Source organism: Saccostrea echinata, unplaced genomic scaffold, assembly GCF_033153115.1.
Source record: "Saccostrea echinata isolate AGI-Se365-2 ecotype Australia unplaced genomic scaffold, CSIRO_AGI_Sech_v1 ptg000058l, whole genome shotgun sequence".
Taxonomy (NCBI): domain Eukaryota; kingdom Metazoa; phylum Mollusca; class Bivalvia; order Ostreida; family Ostreidae; genus Saccostrea; species Saccostrea echinata.
In genome coordinates this window covers 40,001-60,483 of record NW_026889807.1, presented here as the reverse complement: position 1 = coordinate 60,483, position 20,483 = coordinate 40,001, and the positions used below count along the sequence as shown (strand labels likewise).

General features: G+C 31.9%; 2 protein-coding genes across 2 annotated transcripts; one reads left to right on the top strand and one right to left on the bottom strand.

Annotated features, from left to right (window-relative positions):
- Positions 1 to 1,763: 1,763 nt before the first annotated feature.
- Positions 1,764 to 10,502, bottom strand: LOC133174696 (uncharacterized). Its single transcript, XM_061309778.1, has 5 exons — positions 10,149 to 10,502; positions 3,685 to 5,393; positions 3,260 to 3,457; positions 2,894 to 3,055; positions 1,764 to 2,490 (listed from the first exon to the last, which is right to left on the bottom strand). Exons 2-5 carry the CDS (start codon positions 5,272 to 5,274, stop codon positions 1,924 to 1,926), a joined length of 2,517 nt encoding a protein of 838 aa, XP_061165762.1. The 5' UTR covers positions 5,275 to 5,393; positions 10,149 to 10,502; the 3' UTR covers positions 1,764 to 1,923.
- Positions 7,053 to 9,814, top strand: LOC133174499 (uncharacterized). Its single transcript, XM_061309615.1, has 4 exons — positions 7,053 to 7,354; positions 7,949 to 8,136; positions 9,289 to 9,405; positions 9,691 to 9,814. Exons 1-4 carry the CDS (start codon positions 7,064 to 7,066, stop codon positions 9,812 to 9,814), a joined length of 720 nt encoding a protein of 239 aa, XP_061165599.1. The 5' UTR covers positions 7,053 to 7,063.
- Positions 10,503 to 20,483: the final 9,981 nt, after the last annotated feature.

Below are 20,483 nucleotides of genomic sequence, written 5' to 3'. Positions count from 1 at the left end.
GTTTTATTTTGCAGTGTTTTAATATACTTGTTGTCGCATTGAATAAAACAGACATGGACAAATATTTTTTTTTATATATATATATAAAGGAGGAAATGAAATGTAAACCTTCATTGAACATCCCTATCAATTTCCTTCCAAGAAAGATTGAATTTAATTAATATTTGTAACTTCTCCCCCTATTCTTTTAATTTTGATCTTCCTCAACTGTTTTTCTGTGACACAGTGCTTATTCTTTTCAAATAAAATATGGTATGAACTACAAAAATTTATTCTTTGATACATAGTTAAATAAATTAAAATGCTTCATTAAAATAGTGTCATGAATTATACAAAATGGACACTCTCTCTTACCACTTCCGGAGACTCGACACAAAAATGGCTGTGAATTAATTTATTCCTTTTAACATCAATGTAATGCAACATTGAAAAACTATCTAATATGGACTCTAATCGGAAGCACTCCCACCTGAATCAAGAATATGTGACAATACCGATACACAATATGACACCCCCCCCCCCCATTTTTCTTTGACCTAACGAGTTATCTGCTTCTTGTCCATGCGACACAAAAATGGCTGTATTTTTATATACTTTTTAAAATCAATATATAACATGGAATCTGAAATACAACATGATTCGGATGCACTCTCGCCTGAATCCAGGAAATAAGACAATACGACCCCCCCCCCCACCCCCTTTTCTCCGCCTGAACACGTTTATATCCTCATTTTGCCACTTGAATACAAAATTCAAAAGCAATTCAGGTGTCTGTTTTACAAAAAACTTACAACTAAGACCAAAAACTTAAGTTGATTGTAAAATTTTGCAAAATTAATTATTCTGTTTGAAATTGCTAGCATAAAAATACCTTGTTAATTTCTTTTTAAGAAGTTTAAAACCATTTTCAAATCAATGTAAATTTGAAATTAATTAGCAGAATTAAATTTTGGTCTTAGTCATAAGTCCTTTTGTAAAACGGGCACCTGGCTTTTTATTGTCGAGTAAAATGAAATATAGTATATAATCTTTCTTGTTGCATGGCTCTACTCTGTCCACAAAATATTATTTGGATTGGGAAAATTACACAAAAGATTAATCAAGTACCAGTATAAAGTCGGCTACACTGATCAACTAATTACAGGTTCTAGTCATTATACTCTAATAAATTCAGCAAGCGCACCATAATTCCTTGATTGTGTAAATGCAGTATTGCGGTAAACAAATACTCATTAGAAAAGGAATTTAATCAACTAATTTGCGAGAATGAGCACCGTCTTCGATGCTTACATTAAAAAAAAAGTGAGACTACATTCCTCTCCCGTTACATTAACTTGTAGAGATTCATAGACCTAGAATTCAGTTCATATTAACTTCCTACTAGGTAGACACATACTGTCACCATTCATTCATATTTTCCCGATAATCGACCCATCCTTTCTCCCTTTCCCAAAAACAAAACCCTGGGTCTGGCCTTAATATTGAATGGCACAACCAGTTAAATAGCCAATGTTATCTTCAGTAACATTTACCATAAAGTTTCCCTGCGCAACAACCATTATACAAATTGTTGACTTTAATTTTGTAACATGTCAATGCATCATAGAAACAATTTTTCAAAAGGAGATATTATTTATTTTAGTACATCATGTTATAAATATAACAAAGTTTATGACACAACATACACAATATATATATGGTCTATCCAAACACTGAAGAGAAATGTCTTGATAGACTTAATAATGTATATTTCTTTGTTCAGAGATAAATAGCAAACCAGTCTATGGTGAACAGAATTCAACTTGTATACCATTCCATGTATAAATCAGGCATTTTCCAAAATTCAAACTCTTATTTTCTTATTAATACTTAATACAACTTCACATCAGTTAACCACAGTTACCCTTAGACATTCTAATCAAATTAAGCAACATCCAAGATATGAATTACTTTGTCCTTTTCCACAAACACTACAGGGTCACTAAGCAAATTTACATGTACAAGTCGCTGATTTACAGTCTTTCTTGTGGTCTGAAAAAATCCATTTTCTTTCTCGGCCTGCGGATAAATGTCTATCACAGCCCATGTCTGAATGTTAAAGTTCACATTGTGTTCCAGAAAAACATTTATGTTTCCGAACAAGTTGGTGTGAGTTGCGCTCAAGATCTTCACTAGGCTACCATTTTTTGTCAATGCTAGGCTTTTGGCACAAAGCTTCCTCTCACGAGTTTTGTATCTCAGAGTTTCTTTCACAGAGTCTTCAAAGTGAAAAATGTCCATATTCATTCCGCTTCTGTAGTAACAGTTCATATGGTTCTTCATGTCACATGTTAAGGTAATATGCTTGTCAGATGCTGAGGAAATACTGTACATGGTAGGAAGCAAGTTGTCCAAGTTTTCACAAGCTGACATCAGTTGACTTTTTCCTTCTGAATGTGATGATGGAACAAACTTCTGACTCAGCACCATGTACATGCACCAGTCATACACCTAAATTGAAATACAAATTAAATAAATATAAAACAGTACAAAAGCAGCAACATCTCAAGTGAAGGAGATCTTAAGGCTCATCAGTCTTCTGACAGGAGAGATAACTCTCTCTCTCTTTGATAAGTGTCTATTATTCCTTTACGAAACTATCACAAGTATTAGAGAAGACCATTTATTCAAATTTTGTTCTGCACATTATGCTGATTTTGTCTTTTATAAATATAGACCTTTTATTACAATCATCAAGACATGTTACAGTATGTACACTATTTTATTATTATCATATCAACTGAAATGCATATCCACAAAATGAAGCTCAAGAAAAACACACACTGTGTCAGTAGCTATATAAAGTGGTGGTAAAGAAAATGAAAGTTAAAAAAATTTCATAAAGTATACTCACTGCATATGTCTCCATTACTGTTGATTCCTCGGCACCTTTCTTCAAACACTGGCGAGTGATCCAGCCATTGGCCCTCTCATAAGCAAAGAGCCATCTCCCATAGAGGGGTCCATACATTGAAAAACCATCAACAATATGGTGGATGAGGTGTGTGACTAAATTCTGTTAAATATAAAGTTAAAAAAAAGTCTGATTACATATGCACTAAAACCAATTAAATGAAATGTTTTATTCATATTTGAAAAAAGATTTAAATCAAACAAGACTTTTCCTTCAGATTCAAGTCTGACCCAGAAAGAATATAAAACTCATAGGCCAGAAATGTTGATAATTGGGCAAATTAAATAAAATAACTACATTTTGTACCTGCATGGACAGTGGAAAATCCCTTTCAAATAATGCTAAGGATGAATGGACTTCTCTCTGCAGATGTGGCAAATCTTCCTCTTTCAAAGTTGGTGACACAATTCTTTTAATAACATGTAGCATTTTCTGCAGGGTGTCTTCTTGTTTTGCAGGTAGGAATCCTTTGATGCACCACTCTAGAGCTCCACTTGTAACAAACTGTAAAATAAACATAATATTGTAAATCCAAAATACAGAATTAGTACCTGCATTTGTTTTGATTTAATACCTTTCAAAAAATCAGTGACAACAAACTTGTACAAGCCATAAACTAAAACTTATAAAAGCTCAACTAAAGCCTCAGTGCTGTGTGTAATAATAATAATTTATAATTTCTTAAGAAATATTTTAAAATAAATATAAGAATTATTGAATGAACAATTTACCTGAAGCTTAGAATTCATAGTCCGTAACGTCCATGGCTTTGTGAAATCTGGGCCTGGAGTTATGTCTTGCAAAAGACTGTACTTAATCATGGAGGCTCTCTCATCGGCAAGTTTCAGTTGTTCCTTAGAGAGGGACCATGGTGTTGGGGGAAGGACACATTCTGGATCAATGTTTTCTTCATTACGTTTTCTCTTTCTTTTCCCCTTTGATTTGGCTGATGGCAATGTAGAATTTACTGGTGGCATCGGATTTGGATTTGCCGTAATCCATATTTCTGGAAATCTGTCAAACTTTTTCTCACAATTTCTGATGTTTGGGCTATCATGTTTTCCAGTAAGCATATCCATTAAATGGCTTATAAAGTCAGCAATAGTATGCATGCCGTCTGGTTGCATTTGATTTCTGCGATCATGATATGGAAGTTTCATGAATGTGTAGGTACCTTTCATCCCCGTCTCTTTTTGGTGTTTCATTTTCTGGTGTTTGTTTGGCAGTTTGTCGTATTCTTCCCTTCGTTGTTTTTCCTCTTGAAAGGAGTAGGAAACAGGAACATTACTGTCTCTCTCTTTTAGTCCGAATCCAGAAGAACCTCGCATAGAGTCACTAAGAGGAAGGAAACTTCTGTTTGACAAATGAATGGTTTTCTTCAGGAAATGACAATAGTGTCCAGTCTCTTGGCAATACGGACATGATCTTAAAGCAGCTGCACCACTCAGATGTAAAAGTTTAGAATATGCTGGGATGTCGCACAGAAACTGTAACAATGCCACTTTTACTTTTACAGGTGCTGTAGTGTACGATGTCTTTACAGGAAATTCTGTCAAGCCAAGCAACTCCTCTGTCAAAATTTCCAAGTATGGCTCCAAATTCTTTGGCTCACTCCCATTTATACCACTTGGAATTATTCCCATTAAAAACATGGGTCCAAGGAATTGACGGATGTTTCTAGGCAGATTTATCCAAGTAAGAATAAGCGGCCACATTGATTTCTGACTGGATGAATGTTTGTTAGGATTCACTCCGTCAGTGAAAAGGGAAAGAGGGACACATAGTTGTTCCTGCCAGCCTTCAAAGACACCTCCTTCCTGAAACCAGGACTTGTATAGCAGTCCATCAGTAAAATCTGTCAACGTTCCACGTATTTTAATCTTATCGGCATATAACAACTGGCACAAATTTGAGGTTCCAAACCACCGTGCAAGTCTTGGCCCAAGTGGCATGTAGGTAAAAGTCTTCCTAACACGTCCATTGACTCTTCTAGGCTCACCACATTCTGGACAGGTATCAATATCAGCATGTGCACCTCGAAACAGCAAGCAGTCATTTATACAAACTTCGTACTTCACAAGAGGGATAAGAAGATGTTTAATAACATTCCTGGCTTCCTCAAACGATGCAGGCAAGTGGTTGGGCTTTGGGAGTGTTTGCTTTTCATTATGCAGTACATCTGAAATCGCTTTTTTGGACACCCCATGGTTACTTGAAAACACATATAAATGTTGCGTCACAGCTTCCAGCACAGTTACTTTGGATCCTTCATACAAAGGTCTAAGGAGACAAGGGTCCTTGTAGGCATCTTCATTGAACATGAACTTTGGAGTAACCAGTTCTTCTTTTCTTGTAATGTCATCCTGGGCATGTCTATAGAATGTACTCCTTGGTACCCACTTTCCACAGCATTCAGTACACTTGCACAATCTAGTAGATCCTTAAAAAAATGAAAAGAAATTAATTATTGCTGATGTCATTTTCAATCCCATTTGGATTTTTATTTATTAAAAAAAATTGGTTCCAAGATTTTATCTGAAATAACTCAAAGAATTCACTATTTTCATTTAAAATTCACACAAATTTGCAACAATTGTTCCAATAAAAAAATTATTACAGGTCTTTTTCTACATGGTCGTTTGTTTGTTTAATATCTATTTATAATAAGGATATCTTAGTTTCTTTTTTTTTTTAGGTTTTTAAATTTTAGCATATTGCTTAGCAAAAAACATCATTAACTTTTTAATTACCATCAAGTTTCACTTGAAAAGACATACTGCTGAGGACAAAACAACAGATACAAATGCAGAGAACCCATGTCATATTACTATCATGAAATTATAAGGACTAAACTAAAGGTAACTGGGGGGGATCAAGGGAGAGAGTTCAACAGCTGAACTGTATTTTCATTGGCCAGTGCTCTTAACCAATCAAAATGAGTTCAATTTTACCTTATCACCTTTTTTCTAATTTTGTTAAACTAGGAGTGAAGGATATTAATCCCCCCTTTCTCAAAAGGGCAAATTTATATTAAAAAAAAAAATAAAATAAATAAATAAATATCTAAATACATACAACATGTATTGTTATAAAAATAGACATTGTTTGTGAGAGGAATTGGTTTTGAACATACATAATGTATTTTATTGCCTTTAAATTTTACAAATGTGATAGCTGGGGCAGAAATTCTTAAAACTTAACAAACCATTTTCACACATCATGTACATGTGAATTACATACAAAACTTATTTACATATATGGGTCAAAGTTTTTAATTAATAAGCCCCCCTCCTCGAAGAAATTGAAAAAAAAATAATCAACATTACTTTACAATTTATCTTCCAAGAGTAAAGGTTGAGTTTAAACAGTATGTGATTTTCCCATTTGCCAAATGAATTCGTCAAATTTCTTTTCTATAACTTAAGGATCAAAATCTGTATATTTTTGCATGAGAAGAAATACTGATGATTATTCTCCAGGGGATGATAGAACATTTACATGTATCACATGTATGAACATCAATTAATTTATCGTAACAAAATTAATTGTTTGAAAACTCTATAATTATAATCCCATTCTAAATCCATCATTTATTTTGGAGATCTAATAACTATTCAATTGTAATGGACATAATTTTGTGAAATATTAAGGGAGATAAAAAACATGTACCACATGCAGGAAACTCAAATAATTATGCAATTATACTTTGTTTGAAAAACTTTGAAATTTTACCAATTAAAAAATTAAATTTGATTTACCAAATTTCTCAAATATTTCAAATTTCAACTGAGGATACGAAGCAAAATGCAGAATTTTGGTTAATAATGCTAAGTAATTAAAATATGTTTGACCATGCAATTAAGTTTTCATTGTTTGACCATTAGGAAGTCACAGACCATCGAATTGTTTAAGTAGTCTCTTAATTGTTAGGATAATAGTTTGAAGATGAAAAGTTACAGTGAGAGGGATAATTGCTTGATTACCTAATTATGAGATTTTAAAGACAACTATGTCATTTTCTTAATAATGACAGAATTATTGAGTCCCTGAGCCAGTCTTCAGCTTTATTCAGACCGTTCAGTGTGTGTTAATATAACGTGCATCTTCATCATGAACCCCTATCAAAATCTATCCTTTAATCCCATGGATTATAACTATCCTCCCAATGGATCCTATGCTCCCATACAGAACCCTACTCCCAGTACTGTCTATGTGCCTCCCAGTGTTTCTCAGTCCTGTGACTTTAATTGTGTTTGCTGCCTGAAACTGAAAGCGGGTCAGACATCTTCTTGCAACACCTCAAAGACAACTGTGGGAACCCAGACAATGCTTGAAGTTCCTCAAGGCCTCGATCCTGAGGGGTTTTGGATGCGAGGGACTTATGAGCATGCTTTATTACAGGTAATTAGCAAATTAAATGTGTCTTTCTGCTAATTTCATTTATTATTTAGATCTGTTAAGGTCCAAAATTCTGACTTCAATGTACATTTGAATAAATCTTTGAACAAAAATAATTGTGAAATTAACTATTTTTTGGAAGAACTTTTGTGGAATATATATTGTTAAAAATATAATGACAGAACTTGTATGATCTGAAGAACTTCATCTCATTTAAAAATTCATCTACTTTGACTATGTAATTTGTTAAGTAACTAAATTCAGTCATTTACTTAAGTATTTAAAAAATAAATTGAAATACAAAGAGCTGTAATTTGTCCCCTTAATCGATACACATTTATATTTTGAAAACCACATGCTTTATTTACATGTAGGAACTAGGGTACATGTACAGTGTGTCACGACAGACTGAAGGCCAAATAAAATTTTTGTATCTAAATTTCTACATGTAGCTAGCATGAGACTATAATTTGTAGTTTCATAAACTTCATAAAAAAAAGAAAACATATAATTATTATTTAGCAAAATCCATTGATTATATGAACACTTCACAATCTGTTCAGCTGTTTTAATTAAAAAATTCAAATTCTATTTTAGAAGTCTGTCAATAATGCCCTGCAAAAGTACAAGCTGTCAGGGAGAAAGGACAGTAACTGGGAGGCTGCAACAAATGAGATCATGAACTCCTACCAGTGTGACATGCCTCAGACTCCCACAAACAGAAGAAAGGTTCAAGACCGAATGAGAAAAGCAGTTTACTGGGGACGCTTCTACGAGAAAAAAGAGTAAGTGATCATAAAATTTTGTCACCTTTTTCATAGGATTTTGTTAAAAACAGTTGGAATGAGATCAATAGAATTAGAACTAAATTTGAAAGCCTAAGTTATTAAATATCCAGCTATCTGACACATACATTTCTGGTATACAGAAATGATAATAATAGTTCTGACTTTTCAAGATAATTCTTTTATCAAAAGTTTTCAGCACAATTAATTTGTTTATGTTCTTCATTCATCATGTTTTAATTATGTTATTGAATAAATGGGGTATTTCTGATGTTTATGAAATGAGTTGTTTTAATCTCCATATGTCATATTCTATACACATTAAAAAAGTAAAAAGTAAAAAAAATGATAATAATTAATATAGAAAAGGAAAAACAACTAAATAAAAAAATGAATACTTTTTTTTTCATGTAGTACCAAGTAGTATTGATATATCTTGTAAAATTATAATAATAAATTAAAATGAGAAATTTAATCATGTTCTAAATTATAAAATTTTGATATTATCATGGTCATCAATTTGATTGATTTTCCTTGTATGTTGTGTATATCAAACACACAGTAGCAGGGGAAACCAGCAGAGAACAATAGACTTGTTAAAACCTATTGTCTCCACAGGTCATTGCTGACCATGCAATTAACATAGATTACACATGGAACTAACACAGTTAATATACTTCCTACTGTTAAGAAAGATCAAAAGAAAAATTGTGCTTTGATTTTTTAAACTTCTTTAAAAGGGTGAAATATAAAACAAAATTATATTTAAAATTAAATTAAATATTAAATATATTTCAGCATTGTTAACATTAATTTTTCTTTAAAGGAATTCTAAAGTAAAACATGTATTAGCTTAATTTTATATATTCATTTCTAATTTTTTCCCCCCAGATTCCAAGTAATCAAATAATTTTGATGTGAACATCCCAAAAATAAAATTTCCCCATAGAACCAGTACTGTGTTATTATTTATTAATCATATCATTTTAAACTAAAAAATTATAAGTACAAGTACATCATAAAATAAGGTGGTCTGCCTGATAAAATGTGAAATACATGCATGTACATATCTATAACCAGCTCTGGCTCTATTTGAAACCTTCCTGAATTTTTTTTTATGGTGTGATCATGTCAGTTCATTATATTTTCCAGAAAAGAGGCAGTAAAAAGGGGTATGACTGTTAAGGCTTTCCTTCGGCATTCCAAACAACATCCACAAGAAACAAGCAGTTCAGAACCCTCTGGATTGTTGGAGGAACAATGTGATACGTAAGTCATTATTTATTTCTAATTAAGATTAATAATTAAAGTAAAAAGTTAATACATGTAGACTATACATTTACATTAAACTAAACAGAGATTACCAGGTAGCTGTTAATTTTTTTTAAACAAAAATTAAAATATTTCATATTAGAATTCTGTAATTTATGAAACAATTTATTATGATTATTTTTTTTTTTTTTATCTTTTTAAAAAAAATCAAGAGTGTTCATCATGTTCATATTTTCTGTGAATTGATATATATGAAAGTAATGATGTCATTTTTTTCTTAAGTGAGGTTGCTGACCGTGGAGATGCTAGAGATATGACTGCACCAACAGCAGCTACTTTTTCCAGTGACTCCGACAGCGACACACCTCTGGCCGTCTACAGACAGAAAACCAAGGGCAAGAAGTAATTCCCTCATCAGTGGACACTCCCCATTTCACAACTAGCTGACATAGTCTGTGACAGTTTTTAAATATTATTTATAATATGTAGCTTGTGCATTGATGTTAATGTGAGAAATTCAATCATTAAATCACCTGTGAAAACTCTGGCATTGTACTCTATTTCTTTCCATACATGTATAGACTAGTTTAAAAGGAACAGAGCACCCCCATGTTGATCTACACAAAATTTTCTATGTCAGTCTGATATATATAAAGTAGGGTAAGAAAAATTATTTTTACTACTGTAACTGTTTATCTTACTTGAAAGAGACATTGACAGTTATCATATAGTATACTTACCACATCAATTCATGAGACAGTCATGAGGATCGAGGAAATTCCAACTTCTTCAGCGTAGTTTCTGTGTACAGTACTTAAGACTGCTAGGCACTTGAAAAGTTATTTCCAGCGGCAGTTTCAGTAGTAAATACATAAAGAAGATTGTTTTGTAAACAATTTAAGATCAAGATTGTCACTGTTATCATTCCATCAAGCTAGACCTCAAGGCAGAAGTCCTTCCGAATTTCCTTGTTCAAAAAAGCTTGTCGAACATCATATACGGGTTAAATATTTTAAACATTGTATACCGTTAAAAAATTACGCTCAGTCCTGTTATAAAGTTGTCTGTATTTCTCCTAAAAAGGCTAATTCACAACATCTGACACATTGTATGCACCATGTGCACCATAGGCAAACAGTAGAGCTAGAAACAATACGAGGAACCACGTCTTCGCCTTTGACAGTTAAAAGTCTTAATGTTGCAGATCAAACTAATTCATTTGTTGAAAAAAATATATTTGTTTAAGTTGTAAAAATTTTCAATAATGAAAGTACGGGCACACAAAAAAGTATCAATTGGTTGTTTTCGAATTTTTAAGAGAGAGAGAGAGAGAAGAAGAGAGAGAGTCTATATACATAAGAAAATAAGTCTTATTACCATAGTTATAATTAATTTCTTGAAAACAGTTTTCCCATTTCTGTATTATTTTTAGATGGATTATGTAAAAGGACATCATTTGTAATACATGTACAAGGTTCCATGTGTTGTGCCCCCCCCCCCCTTTCGGGGGAGAGCGTTTTCTTTCTTCCTAAGTGGATCAAAGAAAGGTAGAAATGGAGGCCCAAGTTCAACGACTTTCGTGCCCCCGGAGATTTTTTTTCTACATTCTACATTTCAAAGAGCGATAGCAAAATGAACAATTGATTTATAGATATAATAATTCGTATATACATAATTGATGGAATTAATTTCACCAGCTCTTCATGGGATTTTCGTTCTCCTATGATAAACGATATCAGCCTGTGTATATTCTGACTAGTATATTGTAATTTGTACGTTGACAAGTACATTTTGCAATGACAATGTACAGTTCGTGTTTTTATCTTTTTGGCTCTACAGGTGTGTACAAAAGGGAAAATGTCCAAAAAGAAAAGAAAAGGAAGTATAAATCACATGCCCTTAATTTTAATAAAAAATCCAGGTCAGCGAAGACCATTTAATTATGAATAAAATTGTACAAAGGGCACCGGGAATTGTTTTTTAAAAACTCTTGTTATATTTCTTTTTTCCCTATATCACGGACCTGTTTTAACCAATACTATATCCCATGTTACGAAACACACATCACATATACCGTAACGGAAATAATGTAAAAACAGCCCTTTTTCAGCTACCATGCATGACTGAATTTTTATGAATTCCTTTAATACTTACCTTAAATTTAATTAATGGAAACAAAAAAAGAAAAATACAAAAAATTCTAAATAAATATGTTCTATTCTTCAATGGATAAAATTCATAATCATACAATTCATAAATCCATTCATTCATTCTTTTTCTAACATTATATGTTTATTTATTTATTTTTTTTATTTTGTCACTTCTTAATAATAAAGAAAAAAAAACCCATCAGATATCGTAATGAAATTACTGTTCTTTAAGTTTTTCATTAGTTAAAAAAAATATACATTTCAGGAATGTATATTTGTATAGAAATATATATATATATATATATATATTTTTCGATAAATTAACTTTGCTTTGTAACATTTAGATGTATATAAAAAATAAGCAGCTCTGCAGACCCCGCTAGAGCGAGAACAATAGGGACAGTAATTATCAGTAAATGTCAGCACTTGTCTAAGTTTTTCAGCAGGGACAGTAATCGGGTCAGTAATTGTCTAAGTTTATCAGCACCGACTAAGATTGTCAGCACTTTTCTAAGTTTATCAGCACCGGCAGTAAAAAGGTCAGTAATTGTCTAAGTTTTGCAGTAAAGACAGTACAAGGTCAGTAATTGTCTAAGTTTGTCAGTAAAAAATGGGAATGTCAGTACATTTCTGACTTAGTAGTGTATCTCAGCAAAGCAACAAATTATTTATTCATTACCTACAATGTTGATATACTGAAAGTCACATTTAAATAAAGCAATAGGCGATTTTATTAACATCCTTTCCTAATCCGATAATATTTAAAATAATAAAACATTTTTAATTTTTACACGGAGGATAAAATATGCAAAAGATGATATTGCCTGCATTTTACAAACAAAAAATAATATACTGAAACGCAAAAGAAACGCAACATCCTATTTTAGATGGGAAAATTACATAAAGGATATAATTTTGAATCTAAAAAGTACGGATATCTTCAACATTGTAAGTATCGATAATTTAACGGTTGAATGATTTTCATGCCCTAACCGGAAGTTAAGTTTGAGTCCGCTTAACAGAAATCAAAAATTGCATGTTTCACAAAACATTTGACAAAAATATGGGGTTTTAAGGGTTTGTATCTATTTATCATAAGTAATGCAGCAATATTCCGCAAAATAAATTCGTCTTTCGTTTCCGGAAGAGATGCCAAGGCTTTCTGAAAATGACTTAAGTACGCATTTCAAATGCTGTAACTGGAAAATCTGAAAATAAAGGTCATGGAAAATTGCAGATGCAAAAATGCCTGAACAGGCTCATAGTATCATTAGCATGAATGATAGTCCGTGGACCGGAAGTCCAAGTGTTACTACACTGCGCTAGGTTAGAGAAAATTCGATTTCATCATCTGAAAAACGGACATTAAAAAATGGCAAATAATTTTTTTTTTTTTTTCGCTCAGATATCGAGATTGATGAACCTATTGCATCGTGAAAATCAATCTGCAATTGTTGTGTCTTCCATGCATGCTATAATTGAATGGCTGAGAAGGGGGTGTTTTAAACCGTCATGTGTTACTTTCTAAAGTTAAAAGATAATCATTTAACATTATTATAATTAAATCTCTGATGTTTTTAAATCGAGTTTAACTCAACTGTAATCAGTTTTGAAAATCATTAGTTAAAAGGTTCAAATATTTGTAGATTATTTCTTGTTGCGTTTCTTTTGCGTTTCAGTATAAAAAGAATATGTTTTATAAATTATATACTTTATAGAGATATCAAAATTTTTTATTGATTATGGGATTTTATTTATAGAATGTCCAGACGGAAGGTATGGATACAACTGCCAGGAAACATGTAGCTATTGTCCAGTTCTCAAGATATGCGACGCAATATCAGGGCAATGTAGTGGTATAAACCTATTCCATTCTTGGCATTTTGTGAAATATGAAGATAACGAACAGTATTCAATCTCGAAATTCAAATGAAACAATACAAATTTAGAGCAGGGCAAACACGGCCTCAAAATTTAAAGGTGGGATTAGGTGCAATGGAGTGGTGAGCATCCCATGCAACCAATCACACCCTCTGCGTGCTCCTTGTCTTGGTCGGAAGAAAAAAAAACTGTAACATCCGTAGATAGATCAATTTACAAATAATGGTCTAACAATTAGTATGACAAAAGTCAGTCAGCATTTGACTTAATGATAGGTTATATGTCCTGAAAAAAGGTCATTGTATCGACCCTTAAACTTGCAAAATGATGGCTACAAACGAGACTGTTGATATCCTTGTTTCATCAACTTGTTTGACAAAAGCTTGCGTCGTTTTAGAAACTGTTCATACGCAGAGCATGCCCTTGCGTATCGAATCAACTGAGAGACATAAACCCCGTATGCATGTGATACGTGTTTATTGCTGCATAAGTAAGGAAATTTGACGATTGAAAAGTTTAAGTCATCACGTTTATCATAAGGCTTTGTTTTAGGTTACCATTAGCATTTATTGTTTGGTTTGTAACTGAAATGCACATGTTTATTTTGTGTTATTACAGTTAAAAGATTACAAGATTCTAATACAAACAAACAGTTCTCACTATATCTTCTGTACGGAGTTGTATCGTCTCTTTTCTTAAGTGCTGGCTTAAACTTTGCTTTAATATTTTGGCGAGTTTGTTTTTAATTTTTTTTTCAATTGAACTTTAATACTAAATAATAGGGAGGGGGTGATATCCGCTTACTTCTTCTCAATATGTCTTAAAACACATTTAGGAGCTGTAGAAATAATGTGTGCAAAAGGAAGAATCACCAAGAGAGATGTACAATACAACTGGCAACAGAACCTATCAAGCCTGGAACAAAAGTCGATGACAATGATGAAGAGAGTGTAGTTTATGAAGATCTTGTTCAATATTGAGTCAGCACTCCATTTCTGATAACACACCTTAGAGGGAAGTTACAGAATGTGAATTTGTCCTTATTAAGAAAAGTTTTATTATGATCACTTTTAATTGAACTTGTGTATTTTAAATAAGTAGGAAAGAAAACCAAATAGTATAATTTTCAAAAACATCCAAACCGCGTGTTCTACTTCATACAACATGACTATTTCCAACACGAAATACACGTAAAAAATAATAGTAACAATTGACTTAACTCTCCTGATTTCGACATAATCTATTCAAATCGTTAAAAATACACAATTTAACTCTAGAAACGGGGGAAGAGGGGAGTTCCTGTCAAATGTACCAGAAAAGCTCATGGTTACGTCATAAATCTTGCTTTTTTATTCATTTTCTGTTGACGATTTCAAATGCTCCTTTCAAGCAATTAGATGCTGTTATCTTCTTCAGAATAAGAATATTTTCTTAGAGTACATAACTATGTATTGTTCAAGGATCTACTGAAAAGACATTACGTATGCTTGATAAATCGACTTTATCGGAGAATCAGATCTCCTGCTTTTTTTTCTCCTCCTCAGGTCTTTAAAAATGTCCTAACGTGCTATGCAAAATTTTTATTCATTAAAATTTTAAGGAATTGTATTAATTGAATTTTTGATTCTCTGTGAATTGTTGAAACTCTGTGATTAAATGTTATATTTATACCCTTCAAAGAGGTTTGAATTTTTTTTTATTTTTATGACAAGATTATGAATATAACAATGATGATGATGATGTTCTTAGTAATAAACCTTTTTTATTCATTGGGTTACTGTTTTCATTTGTTTTAAATTGAAAACACAAAGTGAAGAAACAGCTAAAACAATTAAAGCCGAACTATAGGTCTACTGTATACATTTGTTGACTGGGGTTTAAAGCAACAGTCTAACATAAAGCATAAATAAATCTTTTTTATAAGCTATATTGATATTTCAATGAAAATATACACTCTAAAAGAATTTTTAGGAATAATTTTTAATTTCGACACTGGCTTAATTTGGCACCAAAAGCACCTTATCCTTTAAAATTAACAACGATACAAAATATGATGTAAATCATAAGCGGTGCCAATTTTGATACACTAGATGCGCATTTCGACAAATTATGTCTCTTCAGTGATGCTCATGCCGAAAAATTGGAAATCCAGACTATATTTGAAGAGCTGAAAAAAGTGCCAAAGACTGGAGCATTTTGCATGTTTGCAATGCTGAATATATTTCAAATAAAACATCTCTCTCTCAGAATTATCATTTTCTAGTCTTAGATTTCGTTTAGAGATAAACGGGTTTTACCAGAAATGTAAGTCGAATTGTTTTTAAGAAATAATAAAATGAAAGTCGTACATGTATGCATGAACTTTATGCAACCCTGGAACAGAACTGTAGAAGGCCTTGCTTCTTATTCTCGTCGCTGGGACGTCCTTTGATTATATAAAAAAAAACTTGGTAGTAAATTTTGATATAATAATTCATTACTTCGATTGTGGGAGAGTTTAATTCCACCGAGGGGAAATCTGGACGTTGAATTTCCATGCTTTTGACTTCAAAATTGACAAATTTTCATCGTAGTAATCCATGTTACCATTGTGAGATCTGAAATTGTAAGATGTGAAGAACATAGGGCACAAACAATAACCTCCATAGTGTTTATCAAACATTTGCCATTGAAAACAAAATCCAATTATTATAAGAAATGCCTGGGTGTGACAGAGATTCTGAAGTAATGCTGGAATGATGCTGGAAGAACAATGAAAGGATTAATTTCCTCAAGGACTTCAGAATACTAAGAAGCAGTGATAATAACGTAATAACAAAAACAATGGAGTTCGAAATTGAATGTTTATCAATAACATAAACTCGATGTAGAATTTAAATGAAGCCCCACAACTTGTAAAATAGTCCTCTTTGGTTACACGGTCGATTTGTCTGATGTCCACATTTTTCTAAACGGGAAAATCTTAGATTTTCCTTTACCGCACACAGCAAAATGTTCTGAACATGGAGTGCATTTGACAGTTTCGCACCCTGTATGTTGTTTGTGAACTCTCATTCGTGCATTTAGTTGATTCGTCTGTCCAATATTATATACGCCATAGGTAGGACATATTGCACATGAAACCAGATTTGAAGATATACTATTCCTGTTGTATTTGGTTTTAAAACCTTTCTATTTTCAGTGAAATTTGATAGCCCTACTGAATAAACTCACACGTTCCACATCGGTGGTCACAACACTTTTTGATGATTCCAGAAAGGCTGTTTAATCCAAAACTCAATCGTAAATGATGGATTATGTATTTACACATTTTATTTTATTTCTATGCGTTGATTATACGTCTTGTTTTAACTGCGTTGAAAACAATTATGCAGCAGCTACCACAGGTTTCATTATGAGGTCATATTGCTTTATGGTATCACGTTAGCATCGTTACTGACAGGGATTTGAACTTTTCATAACTGTCTGAAGAGCCCACATGGCTAAAAGCGCTTAAAGTAAAGATTTTATCTATTATGGGTTGTGACATTCTGTTTTATTTAAGTTTATTATATAGTCTATTTATAGTCCCTTTACAATATTACGAACGCAAGCGGTTTATAATACTACATATTCACTGGATTTGAGGCCGTTTTCTGCAGAGGGTCAGTGCGCGTGCATCGGCGATTGTAACGTCACAATCAACACCTCAGACAACGTTCTAAACAATGGTTGTAACGGCCGAAGCCAGCTGTGTATCTAAACTTCAATAATAATATTTTTTCTGGTGAATAACAAACCATATTCACCACCGAAAGAGTCCATAATTGTGTAATATAGGGTTGTTGAACAAATTGTTATTGTACAAATGCACGAGCTTGAGAGTGCATTTGTACAGCCAACGAGTGCCAATATTCACCAATGTTCAATAACTTCTTTGTCATATAGCTATTGCATCTCCCATTGATAGATATTAGTTATTTCAACTTAATAACTCAAATTAATTAGAATTTTCAGTATCAGTATTTAAATTAACGTCTGCCCTGTAAGTGTTCAATATAGCATCATTCCAATGACCCTTTCAAGCCTTATGATATGTTTAGTGAGGATTAATCGAGGTTACTACGTATAAATTATTAATTAATAATTTAAATTTTGAAAATAAAAACACCTTATCTAGCTGACACTTCTTATCATAACATTTATCTTTGAGAGGTTGACAAGACGATATTTTTTGCTCACAAAGGGGCATTTGATATTGAACACTCGAATTCTGAACTCATATACGTAATATAACTCAGAGTTCAATAATTGAACTCTATTGAACTCTAAAGTTTTCTAGACTTAGTAAGTTTTTTTTATAGTAGAATATTTATTAGCTATACATCAAAAATGATTTTATCCAGCGTTCTTGTGTAATAATTCCAGAGTCTTGGTGAGTGGATGAAAACATATGATTATTTAGATGAAAAAAAGAAAAAAAAAAAAGCATACACATGTATGACCAAAGAGCACGGGAGATTTCTTTTATTACATGTTTTCTACATAGCTATTCAATGTTTTACACTGTTTAATATACTGTAAAATTAAATTTTAAAGGGGTCAAATTTTTGTGGTTTGAGGAAACATATTGGTTCGAGATGATATAATTTCAAGGTTGTAGAAGAAACGTACATTATTGTTACGTCAAATTAGGCATTTTGTGATGGACATAATGTCGTGGGTCCCTTTAAACCAAAAAAAAAAAAAAAAAAAAAAAAAAAAAAAAAAACGACAAAAATAAAACCCTCACGAAAATCATTAATTTCACAGTATGTAAATCCACAATGTTTTACTTGATGAAGCCCATGAAAAGATCAGTATGACGTCACAACCGTTGATATGTAAATAATACACTATGAGTTATTTCCACTGTATAAAGGAGTAAAATAGTGACACAAAAGATTATATTATTACTATAATGTTCCTGTTTTGTGCAGTTTCCGCTTATAAAATACCTTATTTAATGCAATATCGGCCATGATAACGTTTTATTGTCTTGACCACGAAAAAAAAAAATCACGAATTTATCATATTAAATTCATAAAAAAACCGTACCATAACAGTTTCATACGTGTATAATTTACTAGTTGCAATGCTTTGATTACTCAGTTTTAGTTACTGAAATAATGTTGGTCCATTTTTTTTTTTACGTCTGTTCTTTCATTCACAAATTATTCCTGTTAAATACATATTTTTTTCCTAAATACTAGTATCTTAACTCTTTTCAAAACTCAATTTACTTAATTTATTGGAAACTGTGATCGATCTCATAAATTGTTTGAACAATAAGAATTATGTACAGAGCAATTAAAACACGGATCCAAGGAAACACCAAAGGTTGGCGTAATAGGAGTAAAGAGCTCTTGTCGACCGGTTTTATCCGCCATGAGTCTTCATTGAGTATTGAGCAGGTAATGGAAAATTTTGCAATCAAAATTAGTATAAAATAGAATGGCGTAAAGTTTGTATAAAATATGACAGACATCACAACACAAAGATTCTTTTGGTTATCATAAAGACCATAGAATTCGCGAATTGTTGCATTTAAACAAAGTTGTTGCAAGTTTTTTAATGTATTTGTCAATAGCACAATCAATTTCACACTCTGATTGAAAAGTGAATCAAGTCTGGGAAAGTTAAAAAAAAAAAAATCCCTCGTCGATAAAAGGCAAACTTCAAGCAAGGGGTTTTGAAAATTAAGCACCTCACAAGATTCGCTCTTCTTTTTATTGCATTAGTCATTGTTATAGGAATGTGGTGCTGAAAGTCAGAATAAAGAGTTAAAAATAATAAGTGATATGCTATTAAATGAAGTACTTTAAAAATAACTTTTAGCAATGGAAATAAATAAAGACAATATTTTTTTAAAGATATACACGCTATAACTTGTGTCAGTTTAAAATAAAGTTGGAAATTTATTTATTTATTTATTTATTTATTTATTTATTTTACCAAATAAAGTTACGAAAATACTGTTAATTACACGATTGAATATGAAAGCGTTATAAAGATGTCAAATTATAATTATATATTTTCCAGAAAGTAATGCCTCTATTTAAATTAATGCATCACGTGACACTGTCGCTACTCTCAGATTCATAAACAAAAATGGCATCCAGAAAACAAGGCATGCAAATAATTTTTTACATAGATGCAAACGTCTAACGCTTAAAGATACTTATCTTTTAAAGCAACCAATATTAACTATCTACTCTGTAATAACAAATATTAACCTTGCATCCATAATCGTAGTCAAAATGCAACGTACCTCGTCGTCTATAATTTCCCGCGAACATGCGTGTATATACCGTTTACGCACTTCCTTTATCAGTATTCATGAAAAGGCTGAATTCTTAATTGCAGATCTTGCTTAATTGTTTTTAATTACAACGGGTTATTTCTTTGTGGTAAATATATTTTTCATTAAACATCAGTTTTCTAAAATCACTTGCTCATTTTGTTTCAGAAAAAAAGAGGAGAAAAAGAAATCGGCGTTTATGTAGCGTGTACATATGTATAACTTTAAAATAAAATTATAACTTTATTGCACAGAACCCTTTATTATCTTATTGTTTATTTATATAATAACAGAATAAGCATTTTCTTCGAAAATGTTCATTATGAACCACAAGTCTAATAAAATGAGATTGATATTGTAGATTGGCAAATAATCACGATGGTTCTAATTTCACTTATGTTTGCGATTCGTCATTTTCCCGCGAAATTAAACCCATAGTGAATGCTATCATTAACTTTAAAAAAAAAAATGTTTAAATGCTTTTACGAAATCTAAATTAATTTCTTGAAATTAAAACCATCGCAATTGGTACTTTTTGAGAAATCGTGAAATTTGAACACCGTGGAATTAAAACGACTTACAGTTTTAATCTTTGACTTTACTTCCTCATTCCTGAAAGATTATTTTAAAAGAAATATCGAAATATCTTTATTCTGCTTCCTGTTTTCAAGTTATTCCGGTATCATACTTCATGAACGGAGGAGCGATGCTGTTTTATTTACTTG